We start from the raw sequence: 16151 nt of genomic DNA, 5'->3' as shown, positions 1-16151 counted from the left end.
TCTATGAAAGGCGCCCTGGTGCTATGGATCCCCATTTCAGCATGCACACACTCCAGAGAGCACGGCAGCAACTGTCTGGGTACACACAGCCCTTTGAAATCGTATTTATAGCAATCAAGCTGTGCCAGAGACAGGGAAACACCAATGAAAAAAGGGGAGGAATGTAAAGATGAAACATGGGCAGTTAGTACGACTGCTTCATGTTAATGCTGATACTAATAGCAGAGAATAAAGACTTGTTATGAACAACAGGAATCATTTCTCAAGGAGTCCCTGTTTATATTGGGATCTGATTTCATCCATGACAGAGGTCTGCTGCTCAAGGGGGGAACTGTTTGTGCCCAAGTCTAATTTTGAACTGGAGAGAGGAGAAGACATAGAAAAATGAGTAAATGCTTTCATCACCTACCTAACCAGAGGCCAGCTATGCCACACAGGTAACCCCACGGCACAGCAGAGAAGGGGGACCAGTACTCCACTTTTGTAAAATACAGTATGATGGGGGTAACAGAGATGAAAATTAAATTGAAGAAGCCCAGAGTAGAAACAAAATGAGCCGCTTCCCCAAAGTTTGCGCTTCCAAGAAACATTTTGAACAAAACCTGCAAAGAAGAGAAGAGAGGAGGGGTTTAGACTTCGTGCCTGTCATGGGAAGCCAAGTTCTCCTGCACTGAGTCTCCGCACCATGGGACAGCCCTGACCAGGGCAGCATGCTACAGCCTGAGCCCTTCCTACAGAAGAGTTTTGCCAGGAGAGCTTTGATCCCTTTTCTTCCCTTTCCTGCATTTTAGCAAAGAGGTGGATGCCATGCCATTACTGTGGGGACAGTTGAGTCTGTACAACAAAGCTTAACACAAAGCATCATGAGGAGATCTGTCCTACGTGAGCCTAAATTCCTGCACTTTGAGCGATTTGCGAATGGTCACAACAAATTTATTAGCAAGACAAGCAAAGTCTGAAGCTGGGAGGCAACTTCTTATCCCACTATAACTAACTTAAAACTTCTGGTCCTCTTTACACACATCTTCCTGAGCTGTCAATAAATATAGACACATTTAGCGCAGGCTCTTTCTAACTCAGAAATGTCCCTGCCTTCTTCATCCCTCACCTTGAAGAGCAGCCACTGCTTTCAAGGAGGGGGAAAAGCCAAGTGTCTCTGATGCACTGCCTGCACCAGGGCCATACAGGGGCTCCGAGTCCAGCACGAGCACAGAATACTCAAGAGAGCTGCAGTGCAGACCAGGGATGAGCCATCCCTTCCTGCTCAGGGAAAGCAGCGCTACTGGCATTCAGGCTCTCCTCCCTGCTGCACATGGCAAGTCCCTTCCGAACTGTGTCGATAAACCGCAGTGGCAGGAAATGATAAAGGCATGATCCTAAACTCCTTGCAGCATAGTAATGGAGATTTCATTAAAGGCTCGCAAAGCAAAGTCATTCGGAATATTTGGCAGCTAACAACTAATTACCCTCAGAGTAGATTTTCTGACATCCTGACACCGCTTGGTCACAATATGAACAATGCAGGAAGGCTGAATAAATATTTATTTTATAGCGACTTGCTTTGTACTTGTGCATTTTTAACACCCATTATTAAAGAATATAAGAATACTAATAAACAGTTATGACCTACCTTATATAATGCAGATGTAGAGGCTGATCCAACAGCATATGCTACCCCGATAATTGAATCACCCTGGAAACCATCTGCATATGCCATCATTACAATTCCTGTGATTGCCATTATTGCTGCAACTATCTGCACAGATAGAGCAAAGCAATGTAAAGCTCACCACAATATCATTACACAGAGAGAGATTATCACTGTATGGGGTTTTAATGAGTGCCACTAGCTACTTTCTCCAGCTTGAAACTTTCTTGCTTTCCCTTAAACAGGGAGAAGTATGTACAGTGGGGAGTGATGTAAAGCATAATGAAAGTGTATGCACTGATAGTGCCATGGATCTACAGCATTGCAGATTATCCTGGGGCCTTCTGACACACCCATCATTATTTTACAAGCTGAACATTCACTTTGGAGATGTGAATCCAAGATCAAGAAATTTTAAGTCACTAGAGTACACAACAACAGAAATATTTAGCAATGCCATCAGTTTGACTTGTGTACACACTTCGATGGTTGACCTTCCTGGACACAACTCCAGGAGAACGATCCCTGTATTGTGGAACACCAGCGTACTACTGGGAGCTCTTCCAGGCTGCTCTGGCTGCACATGGTATTTCATAACAGCTCTACCAGCTTTCTCGTACAGACGTGACCAAATTTCTTTACAAAGCCTTTGTCTTTGTGCTTAGGGTTTTGGCCTCATCTGAAAATCCCAGAGAGAGCTTCTAAGGAGCTTCGAAGAAAAAGAACATAATTAACTACACCATATCTGAAATCCTAGGTCTTGACTCCAAGGACCCTAAGGAAATAGAGATCTCAATATTTTTTACTGTTTGAAAAACTCCCCTCTCCCTACCTAATTGCCCTCACGAGGTAAATAAGGAGTCTGAATTTTAAAGACATTGAATAGCAAAATTCCATAGACTGCAGAGAAAAAAGTGTTTCCTCAGACCCGTAGAAAGTCACAGCTCCGTTTCTGAAATATAGCTTTTTAATAGAGATTAAAAAAATAATATATATATATGTGTGATGTTAAACAAGTTATCATTACAGAAAAAAAAAAAGGTTGTTTGTGTATTAGAGCTGAGTGTAGAGCAGAAGGTGCACAAATGCCAATACCCAAAGCTGGCTGTTACAGAATCACCAGCAACATTTAAGGCTGAGACCTCGTTCTCTATTCCCAGATATCCATTGAATCACACAGCTCCCCAAGGATAGATCAAACAGGCTCTTTCCATTCATAAAAAGGAGAAACTAATGCAGTTTACCTCGACAACACTAACCTCTACAGACACTGCCACACTGATGGGTTCCCAAACTCAATTGCTGAGCCAGGCAGGGCTTTTTACCTCCTTGCTCCCGCAGCTCTGGTACAGCTCTGAGCCAACACCAACGTGAGATGGGCACGTGCTTCCCGGAAAAGCTCCTTAAACTTCATTTTAGAAATAACTACTAGTAGGTAAGCCTAAGCTTTGTGTTCTTCACACTGCAGCCTTTAAAGGCAGCTTGACCACACCATGTGCCCTTTGGCAGAGAAGCCTGACTTTGTGATCTCACACAGTTTTACCAAGAGGCTCAGAAAACCAACTGATCCGCACACTGAGTAGACGTGAACCAGACAGGCAATAAGCACAAGAATCCCACCAAACAATTTCAACAGAGCCAATCACCGGAGCAAAACCGTGTTTCAAAGAACGCGTGCCTGGCTCAGGGCAAGGCGTCCACACATGGGACACAATGGAGAAGCAAGAATCTATTCCCAGGGTGGAGCCAATCTTTGAGACTGCAGGTAAAAGTGTTAGCCCTCCTGCGTCGTATAGATATCTAGGCCAACATCTTCACTGGCAGAGTCATCTCCTCACTGTATCGTTATGTACTTCCCTCTCCCCATTAGCCCTATTTTATCAGTAACAGGCACAGGCACCCCCACCAGATTGCAGTCACAGTGTCGATGGCAGAGTCACAAATCACAGTGCATGTCTATATCTCACCTTACTTCTATTTAAAACATCCAGGCTCCAAGCTCAACAAAGTCGCCATCATCAAAACTGGCGACACCATTGATACATCCAAATTCAGCATGAAATGGTACTTGAAATCCAGGTCTCCCAACTCAATGACGAGGGCTGGAGTCACATATGTCATCATAGTCTCCCAGGTGTAATGCAGTGGTTCAATGAGATCTGGGAGGGCTTTGGCAAGAAGGGCCCAGACAGCTCCCATCCCTTCCAGAATAACACAGGCCACCTTAGCAGGAGAGCTTGAGTCCCTCCATCCGATGGAGGGACATAGATCCAACATTGCCATATCTGGACTTAAGGCTTTCACTGGTAAGCTGCTGAGGAGGACGGGAGCATGCTGCATTTTCCAGCACCTAAATGGGAATCTGACCTTCACTCCTTCAGTGAATTGGGTGCCGGAAGACATTACCCTCTGCTGTTCACCCCGCTGAAACATTTGGCATAGGATGCACATACCATCACCCAAGATGCAGCAATGCTAATTTTCATCCCTCAGCTTATACCTATACAAGGAACTGAGAGCAAAACACAGCTAAATTCTCTTAGAGGAACAAGTTTCAGTCCTGTCAGCAGGAACAGTCCCTACAAAGTTTCTCCCTCCCACCTTTGCTTTAGTGAGCAGTTTGTTAGTAATGTAATTGTGTAATACTGCTGTTCTCCTTATAACTTATCCTAAGACACCACTACCACAAAGTCCAGCCTTGAAGCAGTGCAGAATTACACCCAGAAGCTCTCAGACATCACCTCTTATCGGCTTCCAGAAGCCCCTCTTGCTCCACTGGCTTCATCATAGGCTGCAGTGTAAGTCTTGCCCTGCACATAAATTCAGATGTAGCATTTCGCCCCTCAGCTGGAATATTGGGACATGCAATGTCTCCCATAAGGCAAAAGAGCAAAGTCCAATGCAGTTATTTCCCACTTCGTAGGGAAAGGATCAGGATTAAACTCACTGCTCAGACCCAGCGAGTGAGTCCGGTTCCTTGTATCAGTGGAAATTAGTAGATCTATCATCCCCAACGGGAGATTTGCCCTATTGGGTAAAACACCTTTCCAGTCTGACTACACCAAATTCAGAGACACTGAATTCGATTAATTTAATCAAACATTTAGAAAGCCAGACCCTTTCTTTTCCTGAAACAACTGAAATGACGGACACATATAGAGCATCCTCTCATGAGACATTTAGATAAATAAGACCCGACATCGGAAAACAGCGAGAATATTATTTAAGTTTCCTGTTCAAAGCTCTTTCCAAGGTGCAAATTACGCACCACTCTGCATTAGCACAGTTGACCTCTGCCTAGCAATTGTCATGTGTATGCTTTAGAAACCTGAGAGCACATCCTGCAGGTTTCTGTAAGCTGATGAGAAGCAGCAAGGTCACAGTGAAGCAAAGCTGGTTGTTGTAGCTGACAGCTCGTTAAACAAGGCTTTTAATTAAGAGAAGAGGGTAGTAACTTTCTTTTGGAGCCTCCTAGATAAGGAAAGAAATTAGTCTTGCCTCTTTTTTTTCTTTATTAGTTTTCCCTCTGGAAGAGATTGAAGCTAACCAATGTTTTGCTTAGGACTGTTTTATTCCCATGTGGAGCAGAGCAGTAAAAGAGGTGCGGAATTAATGAAACCTGCCTCCAGGCTAGTGCCAACCTTCTGAGGAGGGGGAAACGTCCCCAAACCATTCAATACCTACTTAATAACCATTAATTCAACTTCACAGATAAAACACAACCGAGGGCTTAAACACGCAAATATTTAAGCAGGTGGCTAAATATAAGCAACACAAGTCAACAGAACTACTCAGATACCTGAAGCCTTTTAAAAATTTGTGTTTGCTCTCTGCCAAAGCTATTTGGACTTCCAGAAGTCCCAGTGTAACGTGGATAAGTTATTAATTTCTACGATGTTCAGAAATGTCCAAGCAAAGAAGATTACAGTGCAGGCAGGGATTGTCTTACTTTTTCTTGTGCAGGGCGGCAGGTACTCAAGGTACCTAAGATCTACCTGAATTACTTTTATAGTCAAATAGCTAAATAGTCATTGCTGTATACATCCTTCTGATATGAATAATCCTTTCTCCAGCTGGTGTTTTTCCTCTCTTGGGTTGCAGGCAAGCTCCTTCCCATACCACAGCATCACCACTAAGGCACATGGCTGTCACTGCCCAACAGACACTCCAGGTAGCTCAAATGCAGTCAGACTTCTGCATGGAGCTCCTGGTAGCACTTCTGCAGCCTTGGGTGAGATTATGCTGCACCATAAGGAGGCCATCAAGACTGGTTTGTCTCTTATAGACAATTTGTTGGAAAATCCAGCCCTCCAGCTTGGCCAGCAGCTGCTTTCTGGGACGTGCAGGAACAGTGTGCTGGCATGCAGGCAAGGGATCAGTGAGGTGGAGATGTGGCTCTCACACGCCTGTGGGCATCTGCAGACAGTTTGGAGACTGCCGGCAGCAACACCGGGTGGGCAGGGAGCTGGCGGTGCTGGAAACCTGCTGCAGACCTGCTAAGTTTTGATGGCTAGTGGTTCTCAAGACCAGACAAATGAAAGCTGTTGCAGGTACACAGGCGCTGACTGCAACCCCACGTGCGATGCTCTGCAGACATGCCCAAAGGCTCTAATGCTCTGAAATTGCTTCTGGGAGCTGAGCTCCTTTGAAAAACTGGCTGTGCTCCTGGGCGCTGAGTGCTTTTGCAAAAACACTGGCTCAGAGCATATGATTAAGCCTTTTTTTCTTTTTGTCTCCTTACTGTCCGAATAACCCAATTACACTCGCCCTCTGAGAGGCTGGTGGGTGAAAGCAGGAGCGGCATTCGAAGCACAAAAGGCTGGATCCACACTGTTTTGACATATTTTAGTCCTCAAACACTCTCCTGCGTTGTTATTAACATCATTAAGTGTTATTCTGGCAGGAGGGCTCCTGGAAAAGGCTGCTAATTACCTTTCCAGCGCTGTGCATCCAGAATCTGCCAGTTAGAAGCAAAGCCAATTTCTTTAATGTGCAGGATTTACCATTTACTTCTTCTGTCAGGTTTTTCTTGTGCAAACCTCACAGTGTTTACAGCATTAATACTAATGCATATTTATAGCAACTCTTTTTTTTTTAGTCAATGAAAAATAACTAATAACTGAAAACAGCATTAGTACTCATCTAGGTGTCTTTAAGAGAGCAGGCTAGGAAAAGACAATAGCTGTGTTTACTCTTCTAGAAAGAGGTTGCTTTTAGATGAAAACTAGCTTAAAGGGATCAGAATTTCCTATTTTATTTTCAGCTAGAGTCAGTACTATGTTACATAAATGAGTAATAACAGCTGGAAGCTGAGATGATCAAGGGCCAGAGGAGTGAACTACCGCCTCAGAAATTACCATTCTGGTTGATTTCCATAGAGAAGAAGTGGGGATTTCAAACCTGGCTTAGTCAGTCATCAGCAGGCTGAGGGTAGGTCACATTCACCTGATGTTTCTATATTTTCAATAGTATATGAAACAGATATATAGGGGTCTGTCTTTAGCACCGCAAGATGGAATGTCCACGTCCTTACCTTCAAGGTCATTGTGGTCGAGCTCTGTGAAACACAGGTTCACCCCCTCAACTTTGCCTGGTCTGGCCAAACCTTCCACTGTGCCAATCCAACGAACCTCTCCTGATAGATCCCTTCCCAAGAGCTCCTTTGCGTGTTGGCACACACATCTTGAGGTGCTCAGTCTCTGTGTCATTACTGATTGCCCACACAGCCCCACCTCACCGGGAAATTAGAGGAACTATTTTCCTCTGTTTTCAAACCCCAGGCGTGGTGCTCTCTTCAGTGTGCTAGTGTCTGCTCCAAGAGCTCGATCAAGACCCTGTGAAACAATATGCCTTCTCCTTTCATTTTTGAACCCATCACATTATTAATAAAGGAAAAAAAAAGAAAGCTACTGGTCATTTTTTTTTTAAACACAAATTCACTCAGATGAATGTACTGATCCATTGAACCTAAATCAAATTTCTGGCGGACCCTTTCATCACAGGCATCACACGTGGCCCTATCCAGTTCTTAATGAAGCTCAAGGCTCTTGATAGCTCCACCAAGATTGTACCCAACACAACCTTGAGCCATTTCAATGGGGGAATCTGCACCAGCAGAACTGCCAAAAGGCTTAGTTCCTCCCTAGTATAAAGTCAACAGTTTAAATTGCTGCATATTAGGAGATTTGTACTTGTAAAATGAGAGCAAACATGCTTGCTGTACCCCAGGTCGAGGCACACGTCATTTTGTTCGAGTTATTTTCTTCTTTCTTCGCAGGGTCCATATTACTCCCAGCGAGTCCTACACCACTTTAGCGCAAAATACACCTTCATGCAAAGTAATTGCTGCCCCTTTTAAACTATATTTGGCACATACACATGTGTATTCATTGATGTGTATGCAAAAAGTAATAGGGTGGAGTAAGAAAAATACATTACATATTGAAAATATCTGTTACCCAAACAAGGAATAAAATTGCTTTGGTTAGAACAAAACATTTATCACTAACTTTAAAATGAAATTAACTGGCTGTACTTCAGCACTGTAACCCAAGATAGAATAGGCTTATACGAAACTGGAAGTCCTCCTATTCCAATTTATCAAATTACACTTAGCTGTAATAGCTTCTTGAAATTCCCACACTGAATTACCTCTGGAGTCTGAGATCTTTAACTGATCTTCAGGCTTAGGTTTGCAGCATAAAATTAAAGGAGAACTGGTTTCATGGTAAATATAGACCACAATGCGGCAGCACAATAGCTTATGGATTTAAGGGCAATAATGAAAACGAGAGAGAGTGGAAAATCAGGCATGTCATTACCCTTGCTCCCATGAACCTGTCTTTCAGCACAATCCAAGAAAGCAAGAAGACAAAAGCTTTGTTACAACAGAATAGGGCAGAGACGTCTGTGGCTGTCAGCTTCTTTAAAGCCAGTAAATACAGGTAGTTAGTCAAAGTCCACAGAATAGAAAAGGGAGCAGTCCTTTTAAGAAAGAGTTTCAGCGTCAGACCATCTTCACCGAAAATCCGACTGCATTCCCTATGAAAAGAAAAGAATTTAAAACTCAGCAAGGCTTTTCCTTAGCACTCAATCCGGCACAACAAACATTCATTAGACTCTTATCGCATTCAATTAAACGCTTTTCCTAACTACTCTGCACACCCATAAGAATCTATTGTTTAATTCACATAGGGAAAATTACCTGCAATCTTGTTAAAACAGCAGTTTTGCAAATAGAAAAGTAACTTACCCGGAATAATCACACTCTACTCAACAATAATGCCAGGGACTCACAGACAGAAACAAAGGTTATCTATAATGCACCGGCAGTTCTCAGGCTCTGCCTTCACGGCCATGAACAGAGGGATTATTACCGCAATCTTTTTCCCTGTAGCTTGACAATCTTTTAATTCTGTTTTTCTTTTTATTGAAATACATTCTAACGTGTGGCCAAGTAAGCTTCAAGAATCGCCTGAAGATACTCAAAAATACTGCCAAGTACATCACCATGGTGAGAAAGAGAGTCCTCAGCCAGTGAGACTGAGTCAGTCAAAATAAAAAGAGTGGAAGGGAAGAAAGAAAAGGGTATTTAACAGCTGTAATCTATCATACAGTGAAAAGTTGTGTTTGCTTGGATATGTTGCTTCACAGAATCACAGAATGACTTGGGTTGGAAGGGACCCACAAGGATCATTGAGTCCAACTCCTGCCCCTGCATACAACAACCCCAACATTCACACCTGGCGTCTGAGGGCATTGTCCAAATGCTTCTGGAATATTGTCTGGCTCGGTGCCATGACTGCTTCCCTGAGCAGCTGTTCCAGTGCTCCACCACCTTCTGCGTGCAGAAACATTTCTCAGTATCCAACCTAACTCTTCTATGGCCCATCTTCCTGCCATTCCCTTGGGTCCTATCATTGGTCACCAGAGAGAAGAGATCAGCACCTTCTCCTCCTTCTCCTCCCCAGGTGAGGAAGCTGTAACTACGACAAAGTCTCCCCTCAGTCTCCTCTTTTCCAGGCTGAACAGACCAAGTGACTTCAGCCACTCCTCATACAGCTTCCCCTCTAAACCCTTCACCAACTTTGTGGCTTCCTCTGGATAGTCTCCAGTAGCTTTAGATCTTTTTTTTTTTTACTGCTGCATAAAGAAAATCTCTAGCCTCCCAAACACTGTCACATATAACTCAAGTGAGCTGTATTCTTCTGAGGACTTCAAGAAAGGGAAGGTTCAGCTCAGAAGAGATTGCTTTTGGGGAGAGCACTTGTGGGCAAAGTGGCACCTGCATGGATTAAGAGGAGACCAAGCATGCAGCTTGATTAAAGGAACATCACTGCACCCTTCCTGAAGTGTCACTACCTTTCCCAGACTGGGAAGGATGGATTTTAACAACTCCACTGTTTTCACTGTCATTTAAAAGGACTTCTCAAGATCACAGAATCACAGAATCACAGAATCACCAGGTTGGAAAGGACCCACTGGATCATCGAGTCCAACCATTCCTAACACAAACCCACAACCTTTGAAGATATTCCCAGTATATTTCATTTCTGGACATGGCAGGCTCTCAGACAGGTCTATTTATAAGAGGAGAGGTCCCACAAGCAAGTACTTCCTACAACCAGAACACCGATGGACTGAACCATGGTACCGCCAATCTGCAACACAGCCTTATGAGACAACACTAACGGACTAATCTAAATTCCATAAGGCCTCAGGGCCCCAGAGTACTCACAGCCACATATGGCTCTGTTTGGAAGACTGCTAAAACACTAATTATGTAGAACTAATTAGTAACTTCAAAGAATGCATTGCAATGTGAAGACAAAACCATTTGTTATTTGGGGGCAGGGAGTGGTGACAATGTAATAATTATCCTGATCCAGCTGTGCCATTAAAACAGGATTGCTTTCAGGTCTCCTAAACCACTTTTAGTAATTCTGGGATATTCTGCAGAGTATTACTATTAGGAATGGAAAGCATCACTCTAGTCTTGAGGACAGCAGGATAAGAGCAACTATGTCATACACGAGACCAGCAAAGTCTTACTTAGTAATCATTCACTCCCTGCTGCCACTAAAATGACCTGGGCTACAAAGCAGTCATCTCTGGCAACAATATATTCCTTTCTCAAACTCTGCCAGGGTGTCCAACAAGTTAGCATTCAGGCAGGCAGATCTGCTGATGACCTCCTTCACTGTGGTTGACCTAAACTTTCTCAGAAGTCAGCCTGTTTTGTAAAGGTCAGAACAGAAATGTTACACACAGAAGAGATAATGCTGCTTATTGCTCACCTGAGAGGCAACGTAAATGCTCAGTGGAGCAAATAAATTAATGCTTAAGTTTGACTGCAGGCTTTTCTATCACTGATTTCAACAGGAGTTAAAGGTGATGAGTTTCCTTGTCTGAGAATGGACTCACTGCTAGCAGAGACTTGAACGTTCATTGACTTGCAGATATAGCAGTTTACATTTAAATGATATTTTCTCCTCATGAGACTTGGGTGGACACAGAGGGTGATTCAGAACTCAGACTATGTCTCATTTCAAGAGAGGTGACCTCTGACTTGGATGCACTGTGGCTGCCTCACCATTACATGGCCCCAGAGCCAGGGTGCCCCATCTCGTGGTAAGAAGAGATCTGCACGGTGAACTATACGGAGCCTCCTCTCTCCAGCCCAGCTGGAATTCCATCCATCAGTGCTGATCTACAATTGGGTCATTGCACAATCATAAATCCAACCTATCTCAGAAGCTGTCAGCATGAATCTTGGAGAAAAGAAGCTTGTGCTGTGTTAAAACGAGAGAGAAAGGTGCTTGGGCTGCTTACAGTAATGCAGGGCACGGTTACGTACCCCAGTACTACGCTAGTAACATAAAAAAGGGCAACAGCAAAACCATCCAAGCATATCACTCTGGTGGCAACAGCAAAACCACCCAAAGCAGCAGGAAAAGCTCTTCTACAAATGCACCCTTGTCATCCACTGTGGCTTCCCACCGCCAGGGAGATGCTGGGAATAAGCCCAGTGCTTCCGTTCCTCCGTCCATGGGGAGGGTGGGTGGCTTCCAAAGCAAAAGAACGGGGAAGTATGTGTCCCAGAATTGGTCATATCTTGTTGTCCTACCAATCCCTGGGATGTCTGCACAAAAGCTCAAAGGAGAATCAGAAGGATGGAATTCAAACGCCCTGACTATGAGCCCTCCACCACACACAGCGGTGTACAACGTCCAGACAAAACAGAGGCCAGTGGATCCTCTCCTCTCAATTAAAAATAAACAGCAAAGACTCGTGACAAGGTTGTGCTGAGCAAGACAGGTACTTGATGAATTCACCTCTGTGCCTACGAGAACTCCATGAATAATGCTCAGCGAATGAGGAGATAGGAAGAATACTTTATGTTCCCAGTCATGGCTAAAGTAGATTGCCTCGGGCTTTGTGAAGGCTGGTTGCTCAGTGGTTAACTCAGCCTCTTTGGCACACAACTAAAATTAAGCTTGCAGGAGTCATCAGGACATGATAGTGATTAAAACCCTTGGCTCAGGAGAGACCGCTCCACAGATCCATCCCCATACAGATGATACCTGCAGGCTGTTGACTTAAAGGCAGAGACACATCTAAGGGCAGCTGACCCCGAAACTATGACACAAACTATTTCCAAATGCACAAGAAGTTTATTTAAAACCTGCCCTCCAACATAAATAGCTCTTTTTATTTGCAGGTACCCCTCAGTCATCAGCTCTGGGCAGCGTGCCATGCTCTCAGGAATTACAGCACCTCAGGCAGTCATGTAGCTTTGCCTCTGGCACCCACTAAATAGCTTGTGTTGCCTCTTAGTTATTCTGATGCCAGCCCCTCCAGAAGAATGGATTTATTCACTCCTGGCGTGCAGTAGCCTCTGGAGTGCAATGCAGCAGCTGGTTTTAAACCAGCTTTCAGAAAAAAAAAAAAGCAGAGCTAACAGACGCTACCTGGGATATGTGCATACAGCAAATGTAATTACATCACCCAGATTAAAACTTGGCAAGGTCACCAGTGACATGGTCACAAGCAGCACCATGGGACCTTTTGTGAGCACAAGCTGCTACTATGTCATTTGGTCCTTCTATCTAAACGATGGCATCTGCGGCAATGACAATTTCCAGCTCTGTTTCAGAAGACAGACACCAAACAGAGTAATGGTGGTTAAGCAACTGGTGCATTGTTTTCTAAGACTGACCAAGTTCTCATTTTGCTTCTCACCCGAACATAAAGAAAGAGCCTGGGCAGCTGCCTTTGCCTGCTCCAGAGATGGAGCAAAAGGAAAGGGAATCATGCATGAACCCTCGGCATAAATGGTCACTGGCTCAGAGGGCAGTAACATGGGAATGCTGCTCCCCAACAAGAAATGGGCCAAGGGAAGCCCTGTTTTGTTCCGATGGTCTCCCTCCCTACCATTGAGCCAGCTGGGGCAGGAAAAGCTTCAGGAAACAGAGATCCTTATCTCTCCTCTGAAGACCCTTGCAATGATGATCTAGATCTGCAGTGCTGCCCCCGGAGCTGCTGGGGAAGCTGGGCTGAGCTACTGCTGCAACGTAGATGGAGAGATTTGCAGGTGACATCCTTGCAGATGACAGATGACAGCAAGTATAAGCTATTTGACTCTGGTTTTACATCGAGTGATGCTCACATCTTGTTATCCTTGCTAGAAAACTAGCTCTTCCCAACACGTTCACCTGCACCTACCTACATCCTTCCTAGCCAGTGCCTCAAGGCTGCATAGCACCTGTAGGACCAACTTCAGCTATTACTGCATGGATGTATTCTGGCAGAAAGCTGCTGAATGTCACAGTGTTGTCCTCGAGAAGCCAAGGCAGCAGATGAGGAGGCAAAATTTATTGGCATTGAAAATGTTATCCACTATTCCTGATGATAACTCTGTTAGGATCCTATATCAAGTCTGTGGAGTGTCTTCTGCTGTGGTAAATACCGGTAGGGTTAGATTTTTATTGCTGAGCTTACTGAGGTTCAGATCATTTTATTCACCGCTAATGCAAGGAGTTTCAACCTCTTTATGTGGGATATACCATTTATTTACAACACTGAGGGGATACCAAGAGCTGTGTCTTCTACCTCAAGACAACAAACGTACTTTACTGAAATGCAGAAGGGAGGCAAAAATCTGGAGTCAGTTTGTAAGACCACAAAATTTAAAGTCTAAGGTAAAGTGTGAAAGGTAAGAAATACACAATTTATGATCTCAGAGATTGTAAAACTTTCAGAAAGCCAATCTAAAGTTGACAGTTAAAGTAACAGTGGCTCAGCCACTGCTTTTCCAGCCTGGGGCAGCGCTCTGCAAATCACCTGCATGATCACTGACTTCTGCCAAGATATCATAGACGCTGTTTGTTCTGGTCGACTGGGAATATCTGCTGGACAAAATGTCATATATCTTTAAAGCATCCAGTGGGTAACTACATCCTCCCGAAACAGAAAGACAAATCACCTCTGGACTCTGAGGTAGACTTGGAATGGCTACAGGACAGGCTTTATTGACAAGAACAGCTATGCTGCAGAAACAAATCCGGCAAATGAAGCAAGAAGAAATCTTACAAAATGTATTAAAAAACCCTGTAAGAGGAACAATATCAAAAACACAAACAAAACAATTACACAACCTATAAATCTAGCTTTGGAAATAACCCTGTTCAGGGTAGGAAGCTGGGTGAAATGACCTCCAGAGATCCTTTCTGAACCACACATTTCTAAAACTCTGAAGAACTACAAATGATGCTTCTCTACTCTATAAGTCATCAGAAAATCATGTGCTCATCATGAAGAGATGTGTATTCCCATACTGAAGCTGAAAGTGCTTGGCTTGTCAAGTTATGACACAGCAAAGACCAAACAGTTTGTTCCTATCATAAAGTCAGTTGCCTTCTCCCTGGGATGCAGGTTGCCAATGTATCTCTAGTAGGAAGTAAAATACCCTGGGAAGATGCCTTTCCAGGGTATCTAACACCAGCCTCCTGTTTCCACACATTCACAAAACCACTTCACATCTCTGTGCTCGCAGAAATTCCTCTGGGCATGTAAGCAGGTGCCCTCAACTTTAAAAGCTGAACTCAAACAGCTTGGGAAATGTATCAATTACTTAAGAATATTTTTATTATGCCTTGCCACAAATTTTGCTCTGATGGATGTATAATTCACCAACTAACTGGAGAGGATCTGTATCTGCAGGGATATTTATTCTTTTACCTTCTTCCTTATCTGCTGTGCATTTGTTATTACTTTACCCCACACTCAGAAGCCAATGCTGTTAATGCTCTCAAAAACACTCCAGCGAGAATCTGAGTGAAGGCATCATGAACGTACAAAGCACCAGGGTTTTCAGAGAAGCAGTTAAGTAAGCGCAACTGTTTCATTTCAGTCATGCTGATCTGACAGAAACGATAATTTAGGGTCAAATTACACCCCAGATCCTGGCAAAAGCAGATGAGGGAAGAATCTGGTCCTGCTACACTCCAGCCTGCTGGTCACAAATTAAGTTCCCTGTGTGCTCAGTGACAACTGCACTGAACCCTCTGCGAACAAGGTAGAGGCCACAAGCTAGTTAATACCTTGCAGCCCAGACACCTCTGTTGAAGTCAATAAGATTGTTTTCACATCAGGTCTGCACTGGAGTAACAGAATTGGGTCCCAGCTCAAAATTATCTTCCTTCCATAAGCAAGGTTTGTTATCTCTCAGCAAGTTGAATTTAACTCCATCCTTTAAAACAGCTTCTACTTCACTGTCAGATTGGTAAAGTAATGGAATTGGACGAGGAACACTGGGGTGAATTGTCCCAGAAGATGCTGGTGCTTTTAAATCCTCAGTACAGGTGAGATAAAGCTTTTTTAAGAACTGGCTAGGGTGAAGCTAAGGCAGCTTTGGTCATGCACCAGCACCGATTGTGCAGCAGGACGATCTCTTTGGGTTCCCCTTCAATTTTGTATTTCTATGATTTCACAGTGGCTACTGAAGAGGAATTTCTAAATTTCCACCCCTACAGACCAATGTCAAAGTTAGTGTTATGGACTCCTTTGCACTTGAGGTTGACACCTCCATTAAAACAAGCAGCCACACGGCATAAGGAGAGGCCAGAGTCAAAGAGACATTTTCCCCTGGCTTTTGCAACACAGAGGAAGAAGTATTCCAACATGAAGCCTGAAGGAAGATGGGACAAAGCCTTCACATCGTTTCCTTGGGATGACAGCCACTCAGCTATGCAATATACCCCTCAGAGCCAGAGGGGAAGGAGAAACAAGAGTGTGCACCCTGACTTCTTTCCTATCATGCATAAAAGAGAGCAGAGAAGGCTACTTGGATGTTCTTTCTCTGTGCTATGATCCAGCAAGAGGAGGAAAGGACAGTTTTCATTCTGCTATACCTGCTGGGCATAGAGACCAAACCATGGTCTTCCCCACGGAAACCATCTCCTCAGCTTTGAGCACCTCCTCCACTCTGAATTGTTTTGGTTGG

General features: G+C 44.0%; 2 protein-coding genes across 4 annotated transcripts in view; both read right to left on the bottom strand.

The window, feature by feature from the left end:
• Positions 1–16151, bottom strand: part of SLC35F4 (solute carrier family 35 member F4) — a 135032-nt gene that overhangs the window by 3273 nt on the left and 115608 nt on the right. For all 3 annotated transcript variants that reach the window (XM_054066758.1, XM_054066760.1, XM_054066759.1), the window contains 3 exons: positions 8470–8689; positions 1631–1756; positions 410–602 (listed from right to left, as the gene is read on the bottom strand). In XM_054066758.1, the coding sequence (XP_053922733.1) occupies positions 410–602; positions 1631–1756; positions 8470–8689 (539 nt within the window). The remainder of the gene's footprint in view (positions 1–409; positions 603–1630; positions 1757–8469; positions 8690–16151) is intronic.
• CEP170B (centrosomal protein 170B) overlaps positions 1–16151 on the bottom strand; it is a 258688-nt gene that overhangs the window by 175487 nt on the left and 67050 nt on the right. The gene's annotated exons all lie outside the window — the stretch shown is intronic.

Source organism: Cuculus canorus, chromosome 5 (genome assembly GCF_017976375.1).
Source record: "Cuculus canorus isolate bCucCan1 chromosome 5, bCucCan1.pri, whole genome shotgun sequence".
Lineage (NCBI taxonomy): Eukaryota > Metazoa > Chordata > Aves > Cuculiformes > Cuculidae > Cuculus > Cuculus canorus.
Note: the sequence above shows the minus strand (reverse complement) of the source record. Positions and strands in the feature narration are given on the sequence as shown.